This window comes from Rhodamnia argentea, chromosome 9 (genome assembly GCF_020921035.1).
Source record: "Rhodamnia argentea isolate NSW1041297 chromosome 9, ASM2092103v1, whole genome shotgun sequence".
NCBI classification, from domain to species: Eukaryota; Viridiplantae; Streptophyta; class Magnoliopsida; order Myrtales; family Myrtaceae; genus Rhodamnia; species Rhodamnia argentea.
In genome coordinates this window covers 13,192,571-13,217,548 of record NC_063158.1, presented here as the reverse complement: position 1 = coordinate 13,217,548, position 24,978 = coordinate 13,192,571, and the positions used below count along the sequence as shown (strand labels likewise).

Here is a 24,978-nt window from a genome sequence, read left to right as displayed (position 1 = left end):
TAAGTTACCAACTCTAATTTGAGTTAGTTATCGTAATGTATATTTGATTCTTTTTCACTCAACGTACTTTTCTACTGGGTTGCAACCTTTTTTTTAACTACTTATCAATAGAAAAAGCTGGTAAATTAAAAAAAAAACTAAAAAATTGTTAAGCAACTCAATTAGAGCTAATAACATAAAATTAATTGGCAACTTAATTAAAGAATAGTCCGTAAATCGTTCTCAAACAAAGGTTGGGTCCCTTAAACATACGACCCACTCGCCCACTACAAGGACTCGCTTGTCTAAGGTCATTGGAGGTCGACACTGCACAACGTCCTTGATCTAAGGTTGTGGACCTTCGATGGCTCGATTACAAGAGAAAAAGACGGCGATCATGGCTGTGGGGAGAGAGAGAGAGAGAGAGAGAGAGAGAGAGAGAGAGAGAGAGAGATGAGAGAGATGGCTGAGAACAACTGTGTTGGCGATCGAGATGATGAACAGAGGTGGCCGTGAAGCTTTCCATGGTGGTTGTATCATGTTGTCCACAAAGAGATGGCTGAGAACAATTGTCGCCACCAAAGTGGCCGACTTACTCTTTCCTCGCAGGTGCTTCAGCCTCCTTCGAAACCCCTTTCCCATCCTTGACAAAGACCCCATCGTGGTCGGAGACAACGCCAGGCTATGCTACCAGCGACTCGACCGAGGGGAGCTTCAAGGGGTCGCTGTACCTCTTGGACATGCCGACGAACAAGGTCTTGACCAAATTCAAGTAGTTCTGCAACCCGCCCTACGAAAGCTGCTTCGAACTAAAATCGTTGGAGAAGAAGCTCTTAGCAATTTTACCATGCGAAGGACTCGAGGTTCGTTCTCCTACGTTCCATTTGACATATTGAATGTATTAGGAACAATTTCTGTATTTGGTCATTTTCTTTTAGTAACAAGTACCTTTGACTACAATATTCCATTTTACAACATGTTGTATTTTGATCGAATAAAAGTGATTTTACCTTCTATGGTGTATTATATAATTTATATTGTAAGTGCGTAAGTCAATTTTTTTCTCCATTTTATTTTGTATCACATCGCATATCATGTGTAATAAAATCAATTTTGTGTGCAATTTTGAATGTAAATACTGTCTCATTCTTGCATAGTATCAAATAGATGTAATCTCTATAACCATGTCAATAATTTAAAATGAAATTTCTTTTATTTTTTTTTATAATTTCTGATTTTTATAGTTCAGTTTTTCTACTTATTGTAAAGAGATTTTCCTCTAAGCTTTAACCTTTTCTTGGCCAAACTCTTAACTTTTTTTTTGGAGAAGAAAAGACTCGCCTCATTAAATTTTAATGCATTTTATGCACATAAATCACTTTTAGTGTGATACCTTAGATATAAGGTTAGATGTCCTAGCAACAAAATGGCCTAATGACGGTGGCTAAATAATTTTTCTCACAAGTGTGATATGGGATTAGCACATTCACAAAGGAGTCATTCGAAAGGACTAATTAATAATACATGAAACAATTCAAAGGGAAAGAAATCAAATAATTGGGCCTTCTAGAGGGATATGTAAATTCCTGTCAAAAAAGGGGGAAATGAAAAAAGTAGATTTTCCCACAAGCTTAGGAGAGTTTGGAAAAAAGTTGATGACTTAAGTTGGTCGTCTTGGGTCCGACTTTAGCCACAACCATCCTAAATGAGTGTTCTTACATTGACAATTCACAAAAATCTCATCTCATGATCCATTATAAAACAATCTAAACATTCTGATATCAAAAGCTAACAAAATGATCTGGAAAATCATGGGGAAACACACTAGGTAGAGGAGGATTACCGGAAGACAAAGACTAATTAACTTAAGGATTGACAATAAACAAAAACATTTTATAGTTTATTGCATGGGAGTCATTACACTTCATGATTTAACAACATCTCCCAATCCACAATGCCAACCCGAGTACAATGATGCACACCCATCTATATAAAAAAATCAGTCCCTTTGAAATTGGCAAAAACCCTAATTAACATGCTAAAGCTATTTTATAAACTCTCCTTTCATCTTACTTGTAATTCTCAAGTGGTGCATTTCTATATAGTAGAAAGTAGGAGATCAAAGAGAAGAGCACCAGAAGAACAACCAACATCCGCTTGTTCACAATGAGCTGGAACCCCTCCAACCCTTCTTCGAAAATGGTCTCTAATTTGGGAGAACTGGACGACCTCCGGTGAGACAAGAGAAGCGTCGGCGTGACCTCGCCCCAGTTGTTCATATATCTCACATCCCTCGCCATACCGATAATCTCTCCTGTCTCTTTTGCCTAATAATGAGTACTTTGAGCTGAGGGAGAAGGAGAATTCTATGATCTAAGAAGAGATAGAGATGGAGTACCTATCAAAAGATGAAAGAATAATGGCCTTTTATATAAAATGGAGAGGTGGCTAATTAGAGAAAGGAGGACAACGAATTCAACATCGAAATGTCCTGCAAGTTGGTTGGCAAAACGATGTGGACATGGCTATTTTAAGAGAAAAAACAAAAACAATTTCCTATTTCCTTTACTTTTCCAGAAATATACAAAGTTGGGTGGCGTTGGACATCCTGGTCGACGATGTTTTCCCTAATTGAGGGTTGTTTCATGTAAGTAAAAAAGGCTTCCTTAGTTAGGGAAGGATTCTATAAGATGGTAGCCAACAAGACAACAACACATATATTGCCTCCAAATTGATTAGCCAACAAGCTGAAGCAAAATAGTCAAATTGTAGTTATTTTGGTGGATCAATCTACTAGTTTTGTGTAGCAAGCATCATGATGTATCTGCAATGGGATTGCTTTGATCAACTTCCCCTATAACAAAGAGGATTGTGTGAGAAATTGCGTCAGGTAAAACATTTGATAAGAGAAAATCACATCATGAGCCCTAAATCTTATGTATATAAATGCAACTGAGATCTGAAACTTTTAATTGATTCAATCAAGTCTTAAACGAGAAAATCGTCCAAAAAGTCCTAAACTTTTTGTACTTTTACCAATTCATTCGTAAACCTTTTAAATTTGTCGATTCAGTCATAAAAATTTTCACTTATTGTCGATTCAGTTCTATTAGCAGAAAATCACCGATGTGGATGCCGGTTGTCTTATGTGGCACTTCCGGTGATGATGTGGATAATTATTATTGATAATTTAATCATTTTAAAAATTTATTTATTTATTTATTTATTTTTCTATATTTCCATTTTCCTTTTATTTTCTTGTTCCCTTTTCTACTTTTTTTTTCCCTCTCCGCCCTATCTCAACCGCCGCCACCTCGGGTGAGGGCCACCCCCCACCTGTCCCTACCGAGGGCCACCCTCGTTAGCCCCTAGTGAGGGTCGCCCTAGCTTGTGCTAATATGGATAAGACAATTTGTATATCATACATGTAAAATGATTAGCACTGATATAAATAAGGGAGAATAAGTACAAATGAAAATATGTTTAACAACATATTCCCACGTTTGGAACTAGAGTAAGATGTTTAGAGGAAAATAGAAATTTTGCAAATCCACTTATAGAAGGAGAACTATTATATGCCTCTCTAATTGGTAAGTAATTTTTATTAGGAACTATGTGACTTCATATAGTGACTATGTTTAGCCACTAAAAGAAGATTATCAAAGTCTAAAAAACACAAAATTTGGTTTGCAAGCCCAAGGTAATACGTTGGATTTCATAGTCTATTTCAGGAACTTTTTTTTTTTTAATATCGAATATGGAACCTTGGTTAGCCTGCCAGTGATACGCCTTAAAGGGCATCACTAGTCTTTTGCTTCCCCACTTGCTCCTGGTGAAGCAAGTTTTTCTACTTTGCGCAAACTTTCTAATCAAGTCCAATCAAACATCAAATTCCACCAAATCCAACTGACGTGGTCATCAAATGACGTTAGAGTATAATTTGCGTAAAATTCTTCTAACGTGTATGCTCCCTATGTATAATAGATGATCAACCCCAATACTTTCACACTTTATTTTTTTTAATTATGATCTAAGCTTTCCGCCCATTTGTTATTCATGTCCACGTAGATCAAGTTGTCATACTTCAAATGTCGTCTAATGGTCATGACAGCGGGCATTTAGCCTAATTTGCTGCGGAAGAACTTATTAAAAGACTTGGTTAGACAAACAAAAGATTGAGACTCAATTAGAAAATGCGTTAAAATTACATGAACGAAAAGTAAAACTTCTTCTAAAAGATTTTCAATAAGAAAATAAGAAATAATTTCATGTGAATGAGTCTCTCCCCATTATGCCATTGTCCTCATTGAAGAAAAGCATAAGAAGGAAGTGAGCTTGAAATAATTCTTGGATATCTGTCATTATTTGAGATATCTAACCATGCTTAATTCGTCAGAGACTCGTAAATGCATGTAACCACTTCACCCCATCCATCACGGATGTCTTTTACATCATAGAGGATAAATACATTTCGATAATAGAATAACATTTTCCCTTTCACGGAAAGCTATTTTATTTACATGAGCGGGGGAAATGAACTAGGTAATTGGAAGGTATAGCACGACCAATCACGAATAGTTGTCACACTCCTAATTGCCATGCCATGTTGCAATAACATTCGGTTGCACTAAGATCCTCCTAATCATATTATGTCTTGGAAAGAGAGACGCCTTCATCGGTTGGTCGCAATGGCATGAGCTGCAATGGTGGTCATCGTCTTTGCTGTCATGGAGGCACTGCTTTCGGCGCCAGAAAGAGATGTAGTCGGGTTCCAAACTAGAGAGAGAGAGATATGACTAGAAAGGGGTTTGGTGGAAATTATCTATAAGCCGCGAAAACGGCATACCAAGAGCACCATAGTTAGAATCTTGAAACACAATAATAGAGGTAAAGAGATTTGTGCACCTGATTTGGATTTTGTAGTTCTTGATGCAGAATAGCAATGATCCAAAGCTCAAGCACTTCTCATTTATCGCCCTTTGTATTATTAGCTCAATGAAACAGCCCCTCACCACCCAATTTTGTGACTGCCCCTTATATGAGTTAGTTTGTGCATTAGTTAGTTCTAGAGGAGAAACTTAAGCACTATTTATATAGTTTTCAGTCAGGCTCTCTCATCATGGGCCAGGCTCAACTCAGCCAACATAAGCTAGACCCATAATCTTCATATTATTTTGTATTAGACCACCCTATAAAATGGTGAATTACAATATCAATTAATGTAGCCCACATTGAAAAACACTTACATTATCTTCTCATGTACTTAGAAAACAACATACACATTTCCCATGTATCAATATTTTAATAGGATGTTTATGCAAAGTTGAGCTGATCAAGACCAGCCCAGCTCTAACCATTCGATTCCCGGGGAATTTCCCTCTCGCTGGCCAGTGGTTGGATTTTATCTCTCTCTTACAAACAGGATCCTAAAAGATACCGTCTGAAAATGCCAAAAGTGAAACAAGCTAAAGAGGGGTTGTTGAGAATATTTATAATATATAGCTAAAATAATAATAATTTAATTATGTACTATTTCATTCACAGACACCCCACGAGGAGACATTATAACAAAGAAAATATACAATTTCCCGTGACACGCGTGATCCACTTTTGCATGCTAAGTTTTATATAATTTGGTCACTGAGTAGTTGTATTTCTATTCACCACAATCATCACAGCCTTGTGAAAGAAACAACAAATGGTGGAGCTTTTAAAAAAAAAAAATGTGGCGTCATCTTCTTCCTTATCTTTCTCTTGCTCATTGCGTAACATAAACTTCCAAAGCAATAACTCGAGCAACGCAACATAAATTACTGATGGAATTATCCCTGTAAATCATGTTTGGATAAATAATAACTTGGCTGACCCATTCACTAAGGGACTCTCGAGAGGTTTAGCTAGCAGTGTTGTCAAAGGAATAGCTCTTAAACCAATTGATAATAGTCAAGTATAGTGGAAACCTAATTTTATAATTTTGACAAAAACAGATATAGTTCAATGGGTAATAACATGCTATTTTATCTTGAATGTGATTGAGTACTGGGGCACAAGGTTGGTACTCATGAAAAGTTAGGAGAATGAATTCAAGAGAACACTCTTAATGAAGTTCGAGATTTTAGCGAAGGCAATGCTAAAATAATAAGTTATGATTTACATATATGAACATAAGAAGAGGTACTACTTCTATCAAAAGTCCGATGAAGTTTTGTAAAATGTTCATGAATGCAAGAGGCAACACATGGCCATAAAAGTACTAAGGCATAAAAAATTTCTAATCGAATGGGTATAAAGTCATACGTGGTATAATTCAATTAACAAATGGAATCATGGTTTAAATATTTTTTCTGCCACTAATTTGGTTGATGAAATTGTTCAGTAAATGAAGGTTCAAATCTTAATAGATACCTTCTTGTATAGGTGGCCGGTTCCTTAGAACCGCCGGTTCGGTCAACGGTTCCGAAAGGTGGAATGAAGGGCTGATTCCTAGGCACAATGATTTTTTTTCCCCGGGCCTCCTCCCTTTTTTTTTTTTTAAAAAAAAACCGGTCGGAACCGGCCCTTGAGAGCCGGTTCCGGTTCTGGGTTGGAACCGTGGGCCCGGTCAATGGGCCGGTTCTGGGCCCACGGTTCATTTTGGCCATCTCTACCTTCTTGTATCTATAAATTTATGTAAGTTATTACATATATTAAATTAAGTGGGCGATTGTTAAAATAGTTTGTCATCATGATAGTAGGTAACTTTTGATTATGAAAAGAGGTGACTTTTGGTTATGAAAATAAGTCATTATTGACATGAAAAGTGGTGATGGTTCATCATAAAAAGTGGAGATAGTATGAATAAGGTACCTATTCCTAAGAGATGTGTTGATTGGTTGTATATAATACTACCATATCATACATTGTTCATAACAGCTATTCAAAACAATAATTTCTTTTTCGTAACTCTCTTTTCTTCTTTTTTCATGCGCACAATTTTTATAACATGCTCAAGATGAAATTCCAATAGAGAAATTGACTAATTGGTGAACTCGTTTCTCTGCGATTTTGGTGTATATCCTATGGGTATATTTGTTCTATACCCCACAACAATAATAGTATGGACAAATAATACTTTAAGGACGGTATCATCATCACGTATTAAAGCATCAAAGATCTATGCTATATCATCACTAGCAATCGAGTTTCCCCAATAGAGATGAAAAATTGGGTGAGCTAATTAACCATTTGTCAGGTTATCTTGTCCTGTATCCACGTTAGATTCCCCAGGATTATACCTCTCACTGGCCGATGGTTCAATTTTATCTCTTTCTTACAAACAGGATCATAAAAGATACCGCCTAAAAATGCCAAAGGTGAAACAAGCCACAAGGGGAGGTCGTTGGGAATATTTATAATATATAGCTGATGTAGTAAGAATTTACGGATTAATGTCACGAAAAACTCCAAAGCTGGTACACTTATTACAAATTCTTCTCAAATTACTTTTTTGACTGTTAAAAATTTCAAACTAGTACACATGTAATAAATTTACCCTCTATTAATTTCCATTAAATTAAGTTTACACCACGAAAAATTTTCAAACTAATATACATGTGTCAAACAAAAGATAAAAACCTCAAATTGATATACTCACAACTGTCATATGCCGTCTAACTCAGTAATTTGACAGTATTTGGACCAAAAAAAAAAAAAATTTGACAGTATAATTTAACGGAAACTAATGAAAGGTTAATTTGTCACTAATGTACCAATTTGAAATTTTTTGTGATTAAAAAATTATTTTTTGATAAATTTATCACAGATGTACCGGTTTGGGATTTTTAGTGGACAGAAAAATAGTTTGGGGTAAATTTATTATAGATGTACTAGTTTGAATTTTTTTTTTGTCAAAAAATAATTTGGGGTAAACTTATCATCGGTATAACGGTTTAGGATTTTTCGTAGAATTAACCCTGATTAAATTATGCACGATTTCCTTCATAGAGGGCCCACGAGGATACATTATAACAAAGAAATATAGAATTTGACTTGACACATGTAATCTACTTTTGCATGCGAAATCCTATATAAGCTGATCACTGAGCAGTTGGAAATCCTATATAAGCTGATCACTGAGCAGTTGTACTTCATTTACCGCAATCATCACAACCTTGAGAAAGAAACAGCAAATGATGGAGCTTTCAAAAAAATGTGGCGTCTTCTTCTTCCTTATCTTTCTCTTGCTCTCACTTGCCTCACAACTTTCACTAGCCAGGCCTTCCAAAAAGCTCAAACCGTGTAAGCACTTTGTGTTGTACATGCATGACATAAACTTCAAAGGCAATAACTTGGCCAACGAGACTGGAGCTGCTATAACGAGTTCGGTGACCCTATGACCAAGGATCGGAACCTGCGTTCTCCCCCAGCAGCCTAGGGTTCATGGTTTCTATTTTTACCATATGAAGACTACTCCGAGCGTCTGGTTGGCCTATACCTTGGTTTTCAACTCGACCGAGTATGAGGGCACTATAGACGTCATGGGGTCCGATTTTATACTGGCAAAGACTAGGTATCTCCCAGTGGTTGGCGGAACTGTAGATTTCTTCATGGCTAGAGGGACTGTTGAGCTTGAGACAGATGATTTGGTTCTATTTGAGTATTTTTGGTTGAAGATGGAAGTTAAGTTGTACGAGTGCTATTAGGAGCTAAAAAAGTCGCTAGTCACATATTCTTTGGAGTCTTAGGATTTTGGAGGACGTACTTGACTAGGGTTTAGGAATAGCATAGGATTTCTCTTCAAGTTGCAATGTTGGTCACTAGCTATCCAAGGTAATGCTTGTCAAATTGTCATCTTCAGATATATGGTCTAATAAAGACACTTCAAATGGTCACTCATTTAACTCGATGTCATTGTTTCATTACCGTCCATTTTACGTCATGTTATAGATACAAAACTCGTTTACAAGATTGATTTATTCACAGTGATGCGATATATTTTGTGGGGTGTTTAAGTATGTTGTTTCTGCTTATAATGCTCCCTCAAAAAACTATCTTAATTAGTTTGCACCTAAATCTTTAAAATGATTTCAATGACCTTCATATTTTATACCTTTTTCTGATAATCATAGGGTGGGTCTTAAAATATGTCACGATAATGCAATTGAGTCAAATAATTACAAGTAAGTTTACTGAATGGCTCGAAAAAAGATAAAGATATGTTTTAGTTGAATACTATCAAAGCATGGTTATACGCTCTCCCGTAGTATATTGTCCTTATTGATTTAGAAATTCACAAACGATTTTTTCCGCCCGCTCTATCGGAAAGGAAGTTTGACTTTATTGAAAAATAAGGTCTTCCTCGAGAAAAATAAAAGCATATTGCCTACTAATATCTTGTAGGGAAAGGCATATTTGATAATTTTAGCGACTTCCTATTGCAGTTTGTAAAGAAATTTTGCAGGCAATAAAATTGATTCAATTTTACGTGCGTAAATGCTCGATTTGACTGACTCTCATCTATACGGAAAGTTCACGATCCATATGTTCCATACAGTGCTCAATCAGAGTTTTGTTAGTACATTGTTCTTTGTTTTCTATTTTTTACTTCGTTGCTTATTTTCTCTAGAAAGTAAAATAATGGGTTATTACCGCGAAAAACCCCAAATTGGTACACCCGTGATAAATTTACTCCAAACTATTTTTTTAACCACCAAAAACCCTAAACTGGAACATATGTAACAAATTTACCGTAAATTATTTATTTTGAATAGAAAAATCTCAAACCGATATGCTTGTAAAAAATTTACCTTCCGTAAATTAGGTAAATATCACAAAAAACTCTAAATTGATATACATGTGACAAACATACGGTAAAACTCCAAATTGGTATACTTGTTAACTGTCATGTGTCATCAACTCAACAATTTGACAGTTAGATTTAACAAAAACTAACGAATGGTAAATTTGTTCTGAGATGTACCGGTTGGGATAAATTTATCACCAAATATACCAGTTTAGGGTTTTTTGTGGTCAAAAAATAGTTTGAAATAAATTTATTGCAGGTATACCAGTTTGGGATTTTTCGTGGTATTAATCCTAAAATAATTGAAGATGGAATATGTTGTTGAAAAGAAGTAAGATGAACGAGTACCAACGAGTTCATACTATGCCTAAACCTACCTTTCATTAGGCAAGAAATTGTCTCGACGTTCACAATAACTTGGAGAGTGAAGTTGAAGGGAAAACCTTACCGTAGATGTCAGCAAGCCCCTCATAGGGAATATTTCATCATAAGACTGCAGGAGAATACCGACCTTGCAAAACTGCAATGATCCGATTTTTGGAGAACCGCATTTCATCGGTGGAATGAAAAATTGCCAATTGAGGCTGTTATTCAGTCGATAATTGCAGAGTTTCCCTAAGAAAATTATGGATGAGAACCTTCACTGAGGATGAAATCATCGATATCGACATGCAAGTGTCAACTGTCAAGTAGCAATGTTTTCGTATACGTAACTTTTTTTGAACAAGCATTAGGATAATAGGTAACTGTTAGGTGGTTTTGTTTAGTGCCTTTGTCTTAGGATTTTGGTGATTTCTCGTGGATAAGTGTGGTTATAACTTGTTGTCACCGCAAATACGATTAAGAAGTTATTTTTGTAAATTCACTAACAATTTGCAATGGTCATTTATAGGCTTTTTAAATAGCTACATTGCACTCTTTGTAAAATCCCCCAATCAATCACAGGACACGAGGTCTTTGCAAATTATCTTTATCTTTACTTTTCCGTAATTTAAATGGTTGGCCATGATTGCCTCCAATTTTCATACCTTTAAATTTCTCGTCATCTACTTTCCTATCCAAATTCAACAAAGGAACCATTCATACCCTTTGTCGATTCACACATAGATTCATGTAAATTCGGAAGTTGTTTCATCATTAATTCAATTATGGGGTAACAAAAAATATTTCATCATCGATTGAATTATGGTGAAATAACTTTTTGGCACACTTAGTGGGACGCATTATATTAATTCAAGAAGACTACGATAGCGAGAACTAGAAATCAACAAGAGCCCAATAATGTTTCTAGCAGTAATAACCCAGTGGCTTAAACTGGTGAAGAATTTGATGCACACTCTGAATATTCGACCATTAACCGAGCGGCAGAAAGAGGCCAACTCGGGGGGCCTGACATTCCGCAAGGTCTCACCGAAGAACAGTCAAGAGAACACCAAATTCTCACATGTTGGCCATCATGGAGAGGTTATTCGAAAAGCAGTTAAATGAAAAAGACAAGTACGTTGTGAGTCCCATGTCAGACGTAATAAGCGGGTCGTTTTTAACGAGGTGAGTGATGTTCTCTCGAGGCTAGAATCATCCATTCAGCCACAATTAGTCAATTCATTGGCAACAGGTACGTTCCTTTTCTCTCTCCATTTGTTGCTGCTAATAGTGTTCCTCAAATCGACCAAATTAATGACAATGACTTGGCAAATCAAACTGGTCGACAAGCCCGTTGTTTCGACAAATGTTGAAGATGTAAGGCTAGGGGTGTTGAACGAGCAAGCAACAACAAATGGTTCAATGGCCACAAAATAATTTGATAAGCTTTGGAGAAGAAGACGGTAGAGAGAGTTTCTGCTCTATCTCACGTTACTTTTATTCATCAAATCAAAAAACCTATTAAATAGGCATAACATCCAAAACCACTTAGCAAGAAAATAGCAACAGAATAGCAATAACAAAAACCCACTAACATATCCCACTAACTAAAATATCTGTAGAAACAAACCCCTACAAACTAGGATCCCACGTAAAACAGAAAATTGACAATCCTTATAGTTTAGGATTCATGTAAAAAAAACAAATAAACATAAATAAGTAATCCTTGATCACGATGACTCGCGTGCGGGTTGGTGTTGTTTTATTTAACAATAAAAAAACTTTCGAACTTGTTGCTACTCAAACTTTTCGTAAACAAATCGCAGCTTGATGTTCCGTTCCAACATGCTCCAAGTCAATTTCTCCTTGCAAGACTTTTTCTACCGATAAAATGATAATGCACCTCCACATGCTTAGTCCTTGCGTGAAAAACTGGATTCTCCGCTAAACGTATTGCCGACAAGTTATCGCAATATAAAGAAATACCAAACTTTGTTGGTTGATGCGGGTCTTTCAATAATTGCATAAGCCAAGTGCTTTTGCTGCCATTTTTTTTCTTTTTGGTGTTCTTCTTCCGTGGTTGACAAAGACACTGTTTGTTGTCTTTTGCTACACCAAGAAATTACTCAAGCATGAAAGCATACCCGGTAGTTGAGCCGGGTATCATGATCACCCCGCGTACGCAAGCTCCACCTTTCTTATACATAATGCCATAGCCAAGTGTGCTCTTCACATATCTCGGATTACTGATTCCAAATGAGTTTTCTTTGGATTTTGCATTAGCGACTCATCACACCAACCAAAAGAAATATCCGGTCTTGTTAAAGTTAAGTAGATAAGACTACCTACCAGATTACATGGTGGCATCTTCTAAATCTTTCCCTTCATGAGCACACATTTTAGCATTTGGCTCCATTGGTGTCGAGATTGGCTTACATTTAAGCATTGCAAATTTCTTCAACAAATCTTTGGAATACTTTTGCTGATGGAGAAACATCCCTTCCTCGAATAAAGTCGACCTCTAAACCAAGAAAATGCTTGAGCTGTCCAAGTTCTTTCATCCAAAGCGAACCGACAAATTCTTCTTGGTTTGAAGAATTTTTTCTTCACAATCTCCTGTGATGATTAAGTCATCCACATACACCAGCACAATAGCTACCTTCCCTCCTTTAGCCTTGACAAACAAGCTAGAATCCGCACATGTCACCGAATAACCACAAATTCAAGAAAACCCTTGGTGCTTGTTTCAACCCGAGAGAGCCTTGATTTGATGTCATCGGTTGATCATGTAAATCTCCCGATCTAGCTCCCCATGCAATTAATTTTTTTTGAGAAGTGGATTTTTAAACTTTGCAAGGATTATTTCATCATAGTCTAGTCCATATTGTTTGAGAGAACCCTCGGGCTACCGGGGCCTTTTGCCTCTCTACTGATCCATCCGTGCGGCGCTTTATCTTAACACCCATTTACAAGAAATAGGATTCACATCTCTTGGCTTTGGTCCCAGAGTCATTTGCAATTTCCTCTTCCATAGCTTTAATCCACTCCGAACTTTGAAAGCTTCCTCAAATGTCGGTCTTTCCTTCTTCCCTTCTTCAACAATGGCAGCATACTTGGGATTTGGCTTTGGCTCTTGTTGATATTCTAAGTGTAGCGGTGTATCCGTCCATTCGGCTCATCTTCTCCACTTGGTCTTTGGTATACACGTTTGCCAAGAATTTTGAGCTGCCTTCACATCTACATCATCATCTACACTTTCACTTGAACTCAAATTGAGAAATTCTTTCCTTAAATTCAACAATGAACCATTCTACATCCTATACTTTCCATCTTGCTACGTAAGTAAAATACATAGCATACACATCCAAAAACTCAAACCAACAACATCATGTTCCATATTTTTTCAAAAGGTGAAAGGAAACGTAACCTCTTGTTGAGGAAGCCTATTGTTTTGAAAACCGCCGCCTTCATTGCTTCCGCCAAAAACGCCCCAACATTCTTCGCATAAGCATACTTCACACTTTCTTTTCTCCGCTACCCCGTTTCTGTCATAGCACATGTGAATTGATGGCGTATTTTACCCTCTCGAAGAAAACGTGAATTCATCCGAGGTGTACTCTCCCCTGTCGGTGCGTAAACAACGGATTCTTTTATCAATCTCCTTTTTCTACCTTCTCGAACTCTTTGAACTTTGAAAGATTGGATTTTTCCTTCATAAAGTACACCCATACGTACCTCGAGAAGTTCAATGAAGGTCACCATGTACTTCATTCCACCAATGGAAGCTTGCTTAAAGGTCCAAACATGAACAACTCTAATGGTTCCTTCGCTTTGAATTTTGAGTCTTCAGTGGCTGGTTTGATTTTTTTTTTTTTTATTCCAAAAAAAAAATTTTTTTTTTTCTTTTTTTTGGGGGGGATCCCGTCAACATCGACTTCTTCATCATCACATCTAGCTTAGAATAGCTAACGTGACTTAGCCGCATGGCACAGCGCTCATTCCTTCTCGTCTTGTTCACATATCATCACATAGACACTCCGTTCTTCGTCCCTTCATTACCGAGCTTACTCAAGGTCTCGATATATTTTCACATCTCGTGGACCAAATAGGACAAAATGGCCGATGATGTTAATTGTGCTACCGAGAGAAGATTTTCTTCATACAAACGTGATAGACATTTTGGAGTGGCACCCGGCATCACTACATTGAGCTAAACCTCTTTTTAATTTATTTTTATTTTTAATTAATTTTATCCCCCCTCACCCCCACCTTTTTTTTTCTTAAAAATTCCTAGAGGTCGCCTTATTACCGATAACGTCATATGGTTTGAGCAACCGAAATCCAATCATTCTCATAATCGATTTGATTGAATGTTGTTGCCGTAAAGGGTAACTCCTCCTCATCTACACAGGAAAGCCTCAAGCCTTTTTTAAAATTCCCGGCCTCCTTTTCTTATTCGACCAATCCTTCGCCATATGACCCTTCTTCGGCAGCTCTCCCTTCAAATTTTTGGCCATTGCCTTACTTCTTTGAACCATCCATGACAATTTACACTTCTCACCTTGTCTTCACCTTGATGACTTCTCACCTTGTCATCATTCTTTTTAGATCCACCGTAAGCATCTTTGCTTGGAATTCCACTTGCCTTTGTAGGCATAGAGTGCCTCTTCTTCATTCTTCAATGAGACTCCTCCCATTTGCTTAGCTAAGGCTTCTTGACCAGCTAGCAAATTTTCGATCGACAAGCGATAATTTTGCCATCCTTGTATGGCAAGCGAAAATCATCCGAATTCAGCCACAATTTCTCCATAGTCTTCACTTTGTGAAAAATTTTGGGGACCCTTTATTAAGAATAAGGCCACCGACAACAACTCACTTTCTAAAAGTTGGAGCTTTTCGTTCTTCTTAGAGAACAGCTTGATAAACGTATCCCAAGCTTCCTTGGGAGTATCCACATCTCGTATATGCTAAAACATCCTCTTCAACCGTCGTCTTCAAAACGAACATGGCTTTGCCCGCTTTAATCTTCCATTTTCGCAATGTCCCATTCACATCTTCAGCCTCCGTTGTTTTCCACATCGTTTCCATTCACAACCTCCCACAAATTCCCCATATAAGACACTATGTGTGGAGAAAAAATTTTAGCTCGGGTTGTTGAGTTTCTTGATTCCGCCAACGACTTGAAGATCACCCATCTTGACAACAGATGCTCACGAACGCCCGAAAGAAGAAGAAAAGAGATTGTTGAACGAGCAACAACAACAAATGGTTCAATGGCCACAAAATAATTTGATAAGCTTTGGAGAAGAAGACGGTAGAGAGAGTTTCTGCTCTATCTCACGTTACTTTTATTCATCAAATCAAAAAACCTATTAAATAGGCATAACATCCAAAACCACTTAGCAAGAAAATAGCAAATTAAGCAATAACAAAAACCCACTAACATATCCCACTAACTAAAATATCAAACAAAAAACACCCTACAAACTAGGATCCCACGTAAAACAGAAAATTGACAATCCTTATAGTTTAGGATTCGTAACGAAAAAAACAAATAAACATAAATAAGTAATCCTTGATCACGATGACTCGACGTGCGGGTTGGTGTTGTTTTATTTAATAAGGGGCTCCATTGGTACTACCCAATGTGAATATTCCAAGAAAACGAAACATGCCGGTTAACGTAGATAGTCTGGCAAGATCAGTGTTACCGCATAGGGAGAATAGATGGCAAACCAAATTCACAACAGAACCCAGCATAGTTTGTCAAAAAGTTTGACAACAATTGGGGTTAAACAGAGGTGTTATCATACCACATCCGGAGTCAAAATTCATCATTTTCCAAGAGGCTTCGAAACCCTAACTTTGTCATTTTTACTGGTGAAGATGAACAATCGATCATCAAACACATTGGTTGATTTATAGCCTAGTGTGGGGAAGCAGGGATGACTGAGTTATTAAGACTGAACTTTATTCTTTATCTTTGTCGAAAACTAATTTCACTTGGTACTCTAACTTACCACCCAATTCTAATGGAAACTGGGCTAATCACGTTCTCAATTTTATAGAACGATACATGAGGCATTAATTGCTAAGTTGGCCTGACTCTACTTGAGTATCTATGTTGGGTACCGATTACTTAGTGTTGTTGATGCAATCATTTACTTTATAATAGGCCACGACCTACACTCGGGTGCAAATGCGCTCTAGGCATATTGGGCTCTTGTGTCGACGATGCTTTACGGGCCTTCTTGCCTGCTTAGACCCACATCAAAACTAATTTGGTTTGTAAAGAATTTTTGGGATACTTGTCCAAAAAGTCCTAAACCTATTGTACGGTAGCTAATTCAATCTTAAACTTTTTAGTTAGAGATGCAATGTTATTGACCTACAACTTAGATGGTCATGCAAACATTTGTCCCAGTTGTTTCTACATCTCCGGCCCCCCCTTTTAGTTTCATTCACTCACAAACAGCTTGTAAGAACTCTTAGAGATTCTCACTCCCAAAAATGTCGTGCAAAGGTTGCTAAGGGGACAAAAAGGGGTTTAAGTTCAGCACAATATTCCATAAAAGTTGAAAACGAAAAGGTCCAATAGCAGAATTAAGATGAAGTAAGATGCATTCCCGTGAGTTGCTAGGTCAAGTCTCTGAGTATTAATTAAGTTAAAAATGACTGCTCGACTGCATTGGCCGGCCCGAGCTCTTCTTGGCTTCTCCACATTATACTAGCTGGGCCTATGGTTGGATTAGGGAGCTCTAGGCATATTCTAATCGTCCCTCGTTAAAGAGCGGCCGGCGAAAAAACATGAATGCTTGATGATGAAACGACGACACCTTTAATTAGGCTCCCGACGAAATTGGTGAAAATTTGACCCTTAATCTTGACGAAATGCATGGACGGCCCCCTAAATTTCTTGGCGCGAGATTTGAGATCCCTAAACTACATCATGCCCAGTTTCTAAATGCTGAAATTTGAGAACGGAAGTAAGGGTGAGCGATGTCGCAGCATGTTGTCGGCGAAATCGAATCGTAAATATCTATGCAATGAGTAGTTATGTAAGTTGATTGTCTTTTTGTTGGGCATCGAATTATGCCGACATTAGCGAACCCCGAGATCCTTAAACTACATTATGCCGCCGTCGTTGGAACGACAAGGTAGTGAAAGACTTGTATTCCGTGCCATTGTTGTTCGACCACTCTCGCTTTTGAACCATAATTTCTCTCGTTCCTAACAATGTTAAAGAATAACGAGAAACTACCAAATCAGTCGTAAACTTATTGTGAGGATGCCTATTTTCAATCTTAAAAAATTGTTAATGTAGTTCTAAACGTTTTTACGAAATTTCCATTTAATCATTCCGATCAATTTTCGCGTGAAAATGTTAACTTGGCGATCTAGTCAATCACCAATCGTCTCATGATGCGGGAGCGTCGGATCTTGTCAACAAGTTCATAATGAAGATTTCAAAGATCGGGAGAACGAGTTATGCCCATAGAGATTTCATCACGACAACGAGCAGAAATTTCAGTTCTGCGCTAGCTCGGGGAGAATGATCATAACTCTTTTGATACATATCGAATTGGCTTGATTCCAACGCCAAAAGTTCAAGAACTCTTAGATCTACAACTTTTGAGATTTGAGATTTTTGAGATAAGCATTGTAGGCTCATCGATGATGAGGAGAAGTTGTCTATCAGGAATGGACAAAATTGGGAAAAGCAAGGATGACGAACAAATTTAGAGTCAAAGTTCAAGTCTCTATATGTTTAATGTATTTTCTAATTTCCATATCTCTTTAATATTCTATTAGTCCCCATATGTCTTTATTGTTCGGGAAGTTCCTATGGTTGTCTAGTCTCCATGCCTTTTATTATTATCTATTTTCTATTTCGATGTCCCTATGTAAATCAAGGAATAACTCTCCATTGCAAGGCCAACAATTTTTATGAATGAAAATATATGAGGCGACCGAGCCGCCTCTCTCGATCTCTATCTTACCCGGCCTTCACGATCTATGATTGAGGATGGTTTGAGATCACGCACCTTTAGCAACCATTGACTAAGGCAGATCAATCACCACTAGCCTCGGGCGACCTCGAAACGCCTCAATCGAAGGTCGCATAGAGACTCTAGAGAGAGAGAGAGAGAGAGGGGGAGATGTGGGGTCGGTAAGTGGTGGCAATGGGTGTCAAAAGTACCTTAACTTAATCGAATAAAAAATTTCGATTTTTTTCAATTCGGGTAACAAGTAAAGGAATTCGGGTAATTTTTCGATTTCGGGTTTTCACCTTCTTTTTTATTTATTTTTATTTTTTTAGCTTCTTCTTCTTCTTCCCTTCGCTTCACCATAGGATCTCCCTCTTCCTGCCCTTAGCGAGCTCTCATCCTCGTCATCCGCCTTCGAGACACCCACGTTTCTTACGGCGAACAAATCACGAGATGTTTTTATGCATGTTAGCTTATTTTATTTACATTCGTTAATTGAATAAGTAAATGTTTTAGCTCACGTAATGTAAAGATCCTCGATCGATGTTTGTTAACTACTCGACGATAAATGATGTTTTTGAAATTTTAGCCAAAAGAAAAACAGGATTTCGTTAACGGGTGCCCTGATCGCTTGCTAAACATTTAAAAAACAAATGTTTTTTCGTTTTCAATTAATATAATAAAATAATAGGAAAACCGCTACCTTGCTTTCAATTAATGTATTTGACAAGATCGTCGATTATTTCTAACCCCATAATTTTTCAATTAATGAGTGATTTATGCAAAATACGCAATGATGATGTGTGTGGATCTCATTGTAAAAAATTATAAAAAAAAAGATTAAAATCATAAAAGGAAAACAATAGAGCAAAAAAAAAAATTATGTTAAGATAGTTATAAATAAATTAAAATGATAAAAGGGAAATAATAAAAGAAAGCAGTGTCGCCTTCCTCTTCCAAGGGCTTAGGTTTCCATTCAGTTTCTTCCTGTCCCTCTTCTCCTTGTCTCGCCTGAGAACGGATCGCCGGCGGTCTCTGGCTAGCCGGCGATTTTGGTAAACCCTGGACTGGAGTACACCAACCGCACTGTGTGGTGGTGTCGGCGCTGAGCGTTGAGAGAGAGAGAAGCAGAAAGCTGCTGACTTGTGCTCCTACAATCGCGAAATCACAACCCTGGATGGTGGAGCGCCAGAAACCTCCGTTGGAGCTCCCTCCTCCTTCCACCACCGTCCAGCCCTCCGCAACTACAGTCGATCCTCCTCCGCCGCCGCCGCCGCCTCCGCCTCCGGCATTCGATCCGAGTCGAAGTAACTCTCTCTCTCTCTCTCTCTCTCTCTCTCTCGTTATCCTTGTTCTATTTTCAGTGTATTGGATTTAGTTACTCCTTCTTGGTGTTTTAGTTTGTGCAAGTTCTGTTGGATTGCTAAGTGTTCGCTGCTTTTGTGCCCATGGATTTCTCTTTCTTTCCCTTTGTTGACGCATTGGCCGTCTTTGAGACTAAGTTGCGGTATGCATATGGGGTTTTCGAAATGCCCAGGTCTTCGTTTACTTCAGCAACTTGGGGGGAGCAGTTTTTTACAGGTAATGATCCGAAAGTGTTTGCGGACGTGCTTATCCAGTTAATGTTGCGTCATGTTTCGTTTCCTTTTTCCTCTTTCTTTGGTGATGCGTGAGGTTGAGTAGTGAGGAATGTATTGGTAATTTCTCAATCATGAAAGCGATTTGTCCTTTCGCCAATCCATTGCGCGACCCACGGGTCCAATGAATAGCGGGGCTCGCTCATTGAATGAATTCTTCTACCCATGATGATTAGAAACCAACTCTGGTTAGCTCATGAGGTTCTGGCAATGTGATTTTTACTTTTATCCTGAATTTTTTGGCTGATTTGGAGTGCTTCTGTGCGTAATACATCGTAATCTGATAGTGGGTATAAAAAATTTGTAGATGCTGTGGAACTACTTACTGTATAAAATCAAGGATCAAGTTCATCATGATGGCCTATCTTCCAGTTTCATGTCGAGGACTGGCGGTTTTTGAGAAGCCATCTTCCATTCGTATTCCTAGCTATGTGTCGTTTTCGTATCTCAGGTACTACTGCTCAGTACAATCGGAAGGAAAGAATGTTGAGCCGCGAGGCAAATTGTCTAAGAGAGCTAAAACTAGAAAAGTTAATGCGATCTCACAACTCATCAATAGAAGCAAGTGGTCAGACAAACTTGAATCTTCTCTAACACCTCTTGCTGCTTCTCTATCCAAAACCAATGCTCTTAGAACTCTTCAGCTCATCAAGAGTCCAGCAAGAGCACTCTTGTTCTTTAAATGGATACAAGGCAAAATGGGTTTTGTCCATGATCATCGGTCATACTTCTGTATGCTGGAAATGTTAGGTCGATGCAGAAATCTCAATGCAGCACGCAATTTCTTGTTTTCAATTGAGAGAATGTCTAATGGAGCGGTTAAGCTCGAAGACAGATACTTCAATAGCTTAATTAGAAGCTATGGTAAAGCTGATTTGTTTCAGGAATCTCTTAAGCTTTTCGAGATGATGAAAGAGATCGGAATATCACCATCAGTGATTACATTTAACAATCTCTTCTCTGTTTTGCTTAAAAGGGGTCGAACCACTATGGCAAAGCATGTGTATGATGAGATGCTTAACACTTATGGTGTTAAACCTGATACGTACACATACAATATTTTGATTAGGGGATTTTGTATGAACAAGATGGTTGATGAGGGGTTTCATTTTTTCAAGGAAATGTCGCAATTTAAATGTGAACCAGACGTTATTACCTATAATACTTTGGTTGATGGGTTGTGTAGGGCAGGGAAAGTCAATATTGCAAATAATGTGGTAAAGGGTATGAGAACGAAGAATGTGAACTTGAAGCCTAATGTCGTTACCTACACAACTTTGATTAGAGGATATTGTATGAAAGGGGAAATTGATGATGCATTAGCCGTTATAGAAGAGATGGTTAATGGAGGTCTGAAACCAAATAAGATTACTTACAACACGCTTATTAAAGGGCTTTGTGAAGCACAGAAGCTTGATAAGATTAAAGAGATATTGGAGGGGACAGTTGGGAAGGTGGACAAGGTATTTATTCCCGATGCATGTACATTCAACACATTGATGCACTCACATTGCAACTCAGGAAATCTGGATGAAGCACTAAGGATCTTTGAAAAGATGTCAGAACTACAGGTCTCACCAGATTCAGCTTCTTACAGTGTCTTGATCCGCTCTTTGTGTCAGAAAGGTGAATTTGAGAGGGCGGAGGTACTCTTCAATGAGTTATCTGAAAAGCAGATTTTGTTAAGTGATGCTGGGTGTGTCCCTCTAGTTGCAGCATATCATCCGATGTTTGTATATCTATGTAAAAGCGGGAAAACTAAAAAGGCTGAGGAAGTGTTCAGGCAGTTAATGAAAAGGGGTACACAAGACCCTAATTCTTACAAGACTTTAATCATGGGGCACTGTAGAGAAGGTAATTTTGAAGTTGGATATGATCTATTGGTGTTCATGTTAAGGAGAGATTTTGTTCCAGATCACGAGACCTATTTGTCCTTGATAGACAGTCTTCTAAGCAAGGATAATCCTCTTCTTGCCCATAAGATTATAGAGAAGATGCTCAGAAGTTCGCATCATCCCAGGTCATCTACATTCCACGCGATACTTACAGCACTTTTAAAAAAAGAGTGTGCCCATGAGTCAGCCAGCTTGGTAAAAGTGATGTTGGAGGAGCACATCAGACAAAATATCAATCTATCAACGCAGACTGTGATGCTACTCTTTAGTCAGGGACTAGGTAGTAAAGCATTTGAATTAGTCAATCTGCTCTACCAGAATGGATATGTGATTGCAATAGAAGAATTAACCAGTTTCCTTTGCCAGAAAGGAAAAATTGTAGAAGCAGGTGAATTGTTGCTGTATGGGCTGAGAAAAGATTCGAAGAATAGATATTAACTTGTGCAGCATGGTTATGAAAGGCCTCTGTGAAAAGAGGCAATTGTCTCAGGCATTTACTTTATTTTATGAATTGGTGGAGAGAGAAAGCTTCCAAAATCTGGGTTGCTGTGAAGAACTGAGAGCCGCTCTTGTGGCTGATGGAAGACATGCTGAAGCAAACTTTGTTTCCAAGAGGATACCATCGAACTTGTGGTAGATCACAGATCCTTATTTGGTCTACATGCGCAGTTTTTTGTTGGATTTTAATACTGGGATCATTTGGCGGAAGTTTTTCAAGCCTCATATATCTGAATGTGCTTCTGAAATTAGGGATTGGTCTTTTCTTAAGAAAATAGAAATTACTTTCCCGGCAGTTGGGGTTTAGACTCAGATGTATCCGCTAGTGTTTTGAGTCGTACTTTACATAGTCGCCATCAATCACTTGAATATAGAAAGGACGGGAGAAAATAGCTATTGAGGGCACATTCTTCTGTATATTCATTTAGAAAAACTGTTGTAAAACATTGTAATCTTGATTAGGCAGGACTTTTTCAAGGATTTAGATGCATTGAATGCATATTATGGACTCTCTTTCTTGAGAAGATATGTTCACCGTTGGTTTAGTGATGATCTTTGTATGCTATCGCATGCTTCTTTGTGTCCTCAAATTTTTTTGTCAGAAAAAAGACTAGAAAAGAAAAGGAGAGGTTATGTCTTTCTTGAAAATGAGCTCTTTTAAAGGCCTTTTCTTGCCTTTAATGGGACTCATCTTACTGAGAAATCCAGTATCAATACAGAAGGAAAACTCGTAACATGTTGGAACTGAAAATTTGACCTTATCTCATTCTCTGGCTCTGTTTTCTTCTTGATGGTTAAATTTTTTAGTCCTTTTTATGTCGGCATAATGACTTGAAGTACTGATGTGCCTGGGCATTTTCAATGTCTAATCGCAGTGATAGGCATCATTAAAAGAAAAGTCTTGATAAAGGAGTTAGCGGCAGCATACCATGCAGAATGCCTATCATATTGTCAAGAACTCCTGGATCTCCAGAGGAAATGGGATGAGGTTAGTAAATGTGCCATTTTTTGCATCTCCGCATGTTATATATCTAGGTAGATAAAAACAGAAGTCTGCGCATTACAAGTTATAAGCGATGTCGTTGGTTCGAAGCTTGAAATTAGAATGCGGTAATTATGCCTCAAAAGCCATCGACAGCCTCAACAACAGCTGTCATTAGCACTACGGATTGCGACGTCGGTGTGCTAAATGATCTCTCCTGCATGTAACCCCATTGAAAAACAGGATTGATGTGCTCTTCTTTTTGACTAACTATATTGATCGTGACTGGTTGAGCTGAACTGTCTTCTACTGGGTTTCATCAGTAGCTGTTTGGTCACCATATGGTTGCATCTATTAGTCTCTATTCTTTTGATCTTGTAAGCCAATACATTTGGACAATTGCACCACGGAAATGCAATTTTACGGATATGTAAACCCAACAATACTACCTATGAGTATGAATGTACCCCATATATTTAATGGATACCTTACATTTCACAAGACCTTTGCTAATATGAACTACTTCGCTAAGCATTGACGACCAGTCAAGCAATGCTTCTCATTCAGAAAAACATTTTGTTTCAAGTCATCAACCTGAACAATGGATCCTTCATGTATCTTCTTGATCCTAGATCACAAGTGTGGCTCATTGCTGCCGCCGAAGCAATTTTCCAGATCAAAGCTTGTACATAGTTGAACTTACGGAGAGATCTAGCTCGTGAAAACTCGGCACTGACCCTCACATGCAAATCTGTGGGGTCCGTGCTTATAAAATCTGCATCCCTAACAATATTGGTTGTTAAATCTCTAAATTTACTGCATATCTCTGATTTTCTATCCTTCCTTTTGTCTCACCGTACTGTGGTGGTTGTTGCAGCCTTACATTGATCTAAAACCTCCAGAGGATGCAAGGAAAGAACCTACACGGCCATCAAAACGGGTGAAGAAATCTCGTTAGGTGTAGAGATCGCCATATGATTTGACGCCATACACCAATGTATAGTTTCACGGGTGACAAAATAGAGTTTGCCGGATACCATCTTTTCTTGTTAATATGGAGTACTGTTGCATAACTATGAAGTTTGGCAGTTTGTAGTATTACAGAGGACATCTCTTAGTCCGAAGTACTCCTTGTTTCAGCAGCACCAGGAGATTCCATTAAGTGGTACCCAAAGTTTCTCTGTCTTTGCAGTATGATCACTGCTCTTCTGAAAATTCAGATTTTTCCTCCTGTCCTTTAATATTTGTGCATCGATGCTCATATGTCTCGATGTCAGGAAGATGTTTATATGATGTTAAGGACCATCGAGTGTAGATAATTGATTGGAGTGGACTCAATTGATAAAATTAAAAGATTGATAGCTGAATTGATAAAAATACAATAAATTTAAGATTTTTTCGACAATTTTTCTAAATAAACACTGGCTATTGGCTATGTTTGCAAGTACATGAAGTTGCAATTGGTGCGTGTAGAATAGACAATTATCCAGCTCTTTATACGGTTTTATTAACGTAGGCTCCATTTGTTTCACGGAAAATATTTTCCAAACCCCAATTTCCGGTGTTTGGGGGGCGGAAAATGAGCGGTCAACGGAAAATATTTTCCGGTCAACAAAAAAAACCTTCTAAAACTAAGGAAAATGATTTCCTCATTTTGAGAAGAGGAAAACATTTTCCACACTTTTCATTCCTCCTCTCTTTCAACTATTTTTTTCTTTTAATTATTTTTTTGTTTTCTTTTCGTTTTTTATTTATTTTTTCAAAATTCAAAAATTTCATTTTTTATTTTTTAGATAAAATCTATTTTTTAATTACTTTCTTTATTTATTTTTTTTTTTTTTTTTTTTTTAGTATT

General features: G+C 37.7%; 1 protein-coding gene, 1 long non-coding RNA gene and 1 pseudogene across 2 annotated transcripts in view; 2 read left to right on the top strand and 1 right to left on the bottom strand.

Annotated features, from left to right (window-relative positions):
• Nucleotides 1-374: 374 nt before the first annotated feature.
• Nucleotides 375-24,364, top strand: LOC115729007 (pentatricopeptide repeat-containing protein At1g02060, chloroplastic). Its single transcript, XM_048285897.1, is given in 6 exon segments — nucleotides 375-414; nucleotides 19,239-19,418; nucleotides 20,056-22,054; nucleotides 22,056-22,276; nucleotides 23,017-23,129; nucleotides 24,001-24,364. Coding segments are annotated over 5 exon segments (2,454 nt in total). The 5' UTR covers nucleotides 375-376; the 3' UTR covers nucleotides 23,033-23,129; nucleotides 24,001-24,364.
• Nucleotides 8,148-8,660, top strand: LOC115757299 (annotated as a pseudogene).
• LOC125316733 overlaps nucleotides 22,648-24,978 on the bottom strand; it is a 17,703-nt gene continuing 15,372 nt past the window's right edge. The window contains exon 3 of the long non-coding RNA XR_007199816.1: nucleotides 22,648-22,924. This is a non-coding gene — a long non-coding RNA (uncharacterized LOC125316733). The remainder of the gene's footprint in view (nucleotides 22,925-24,978) is intronic.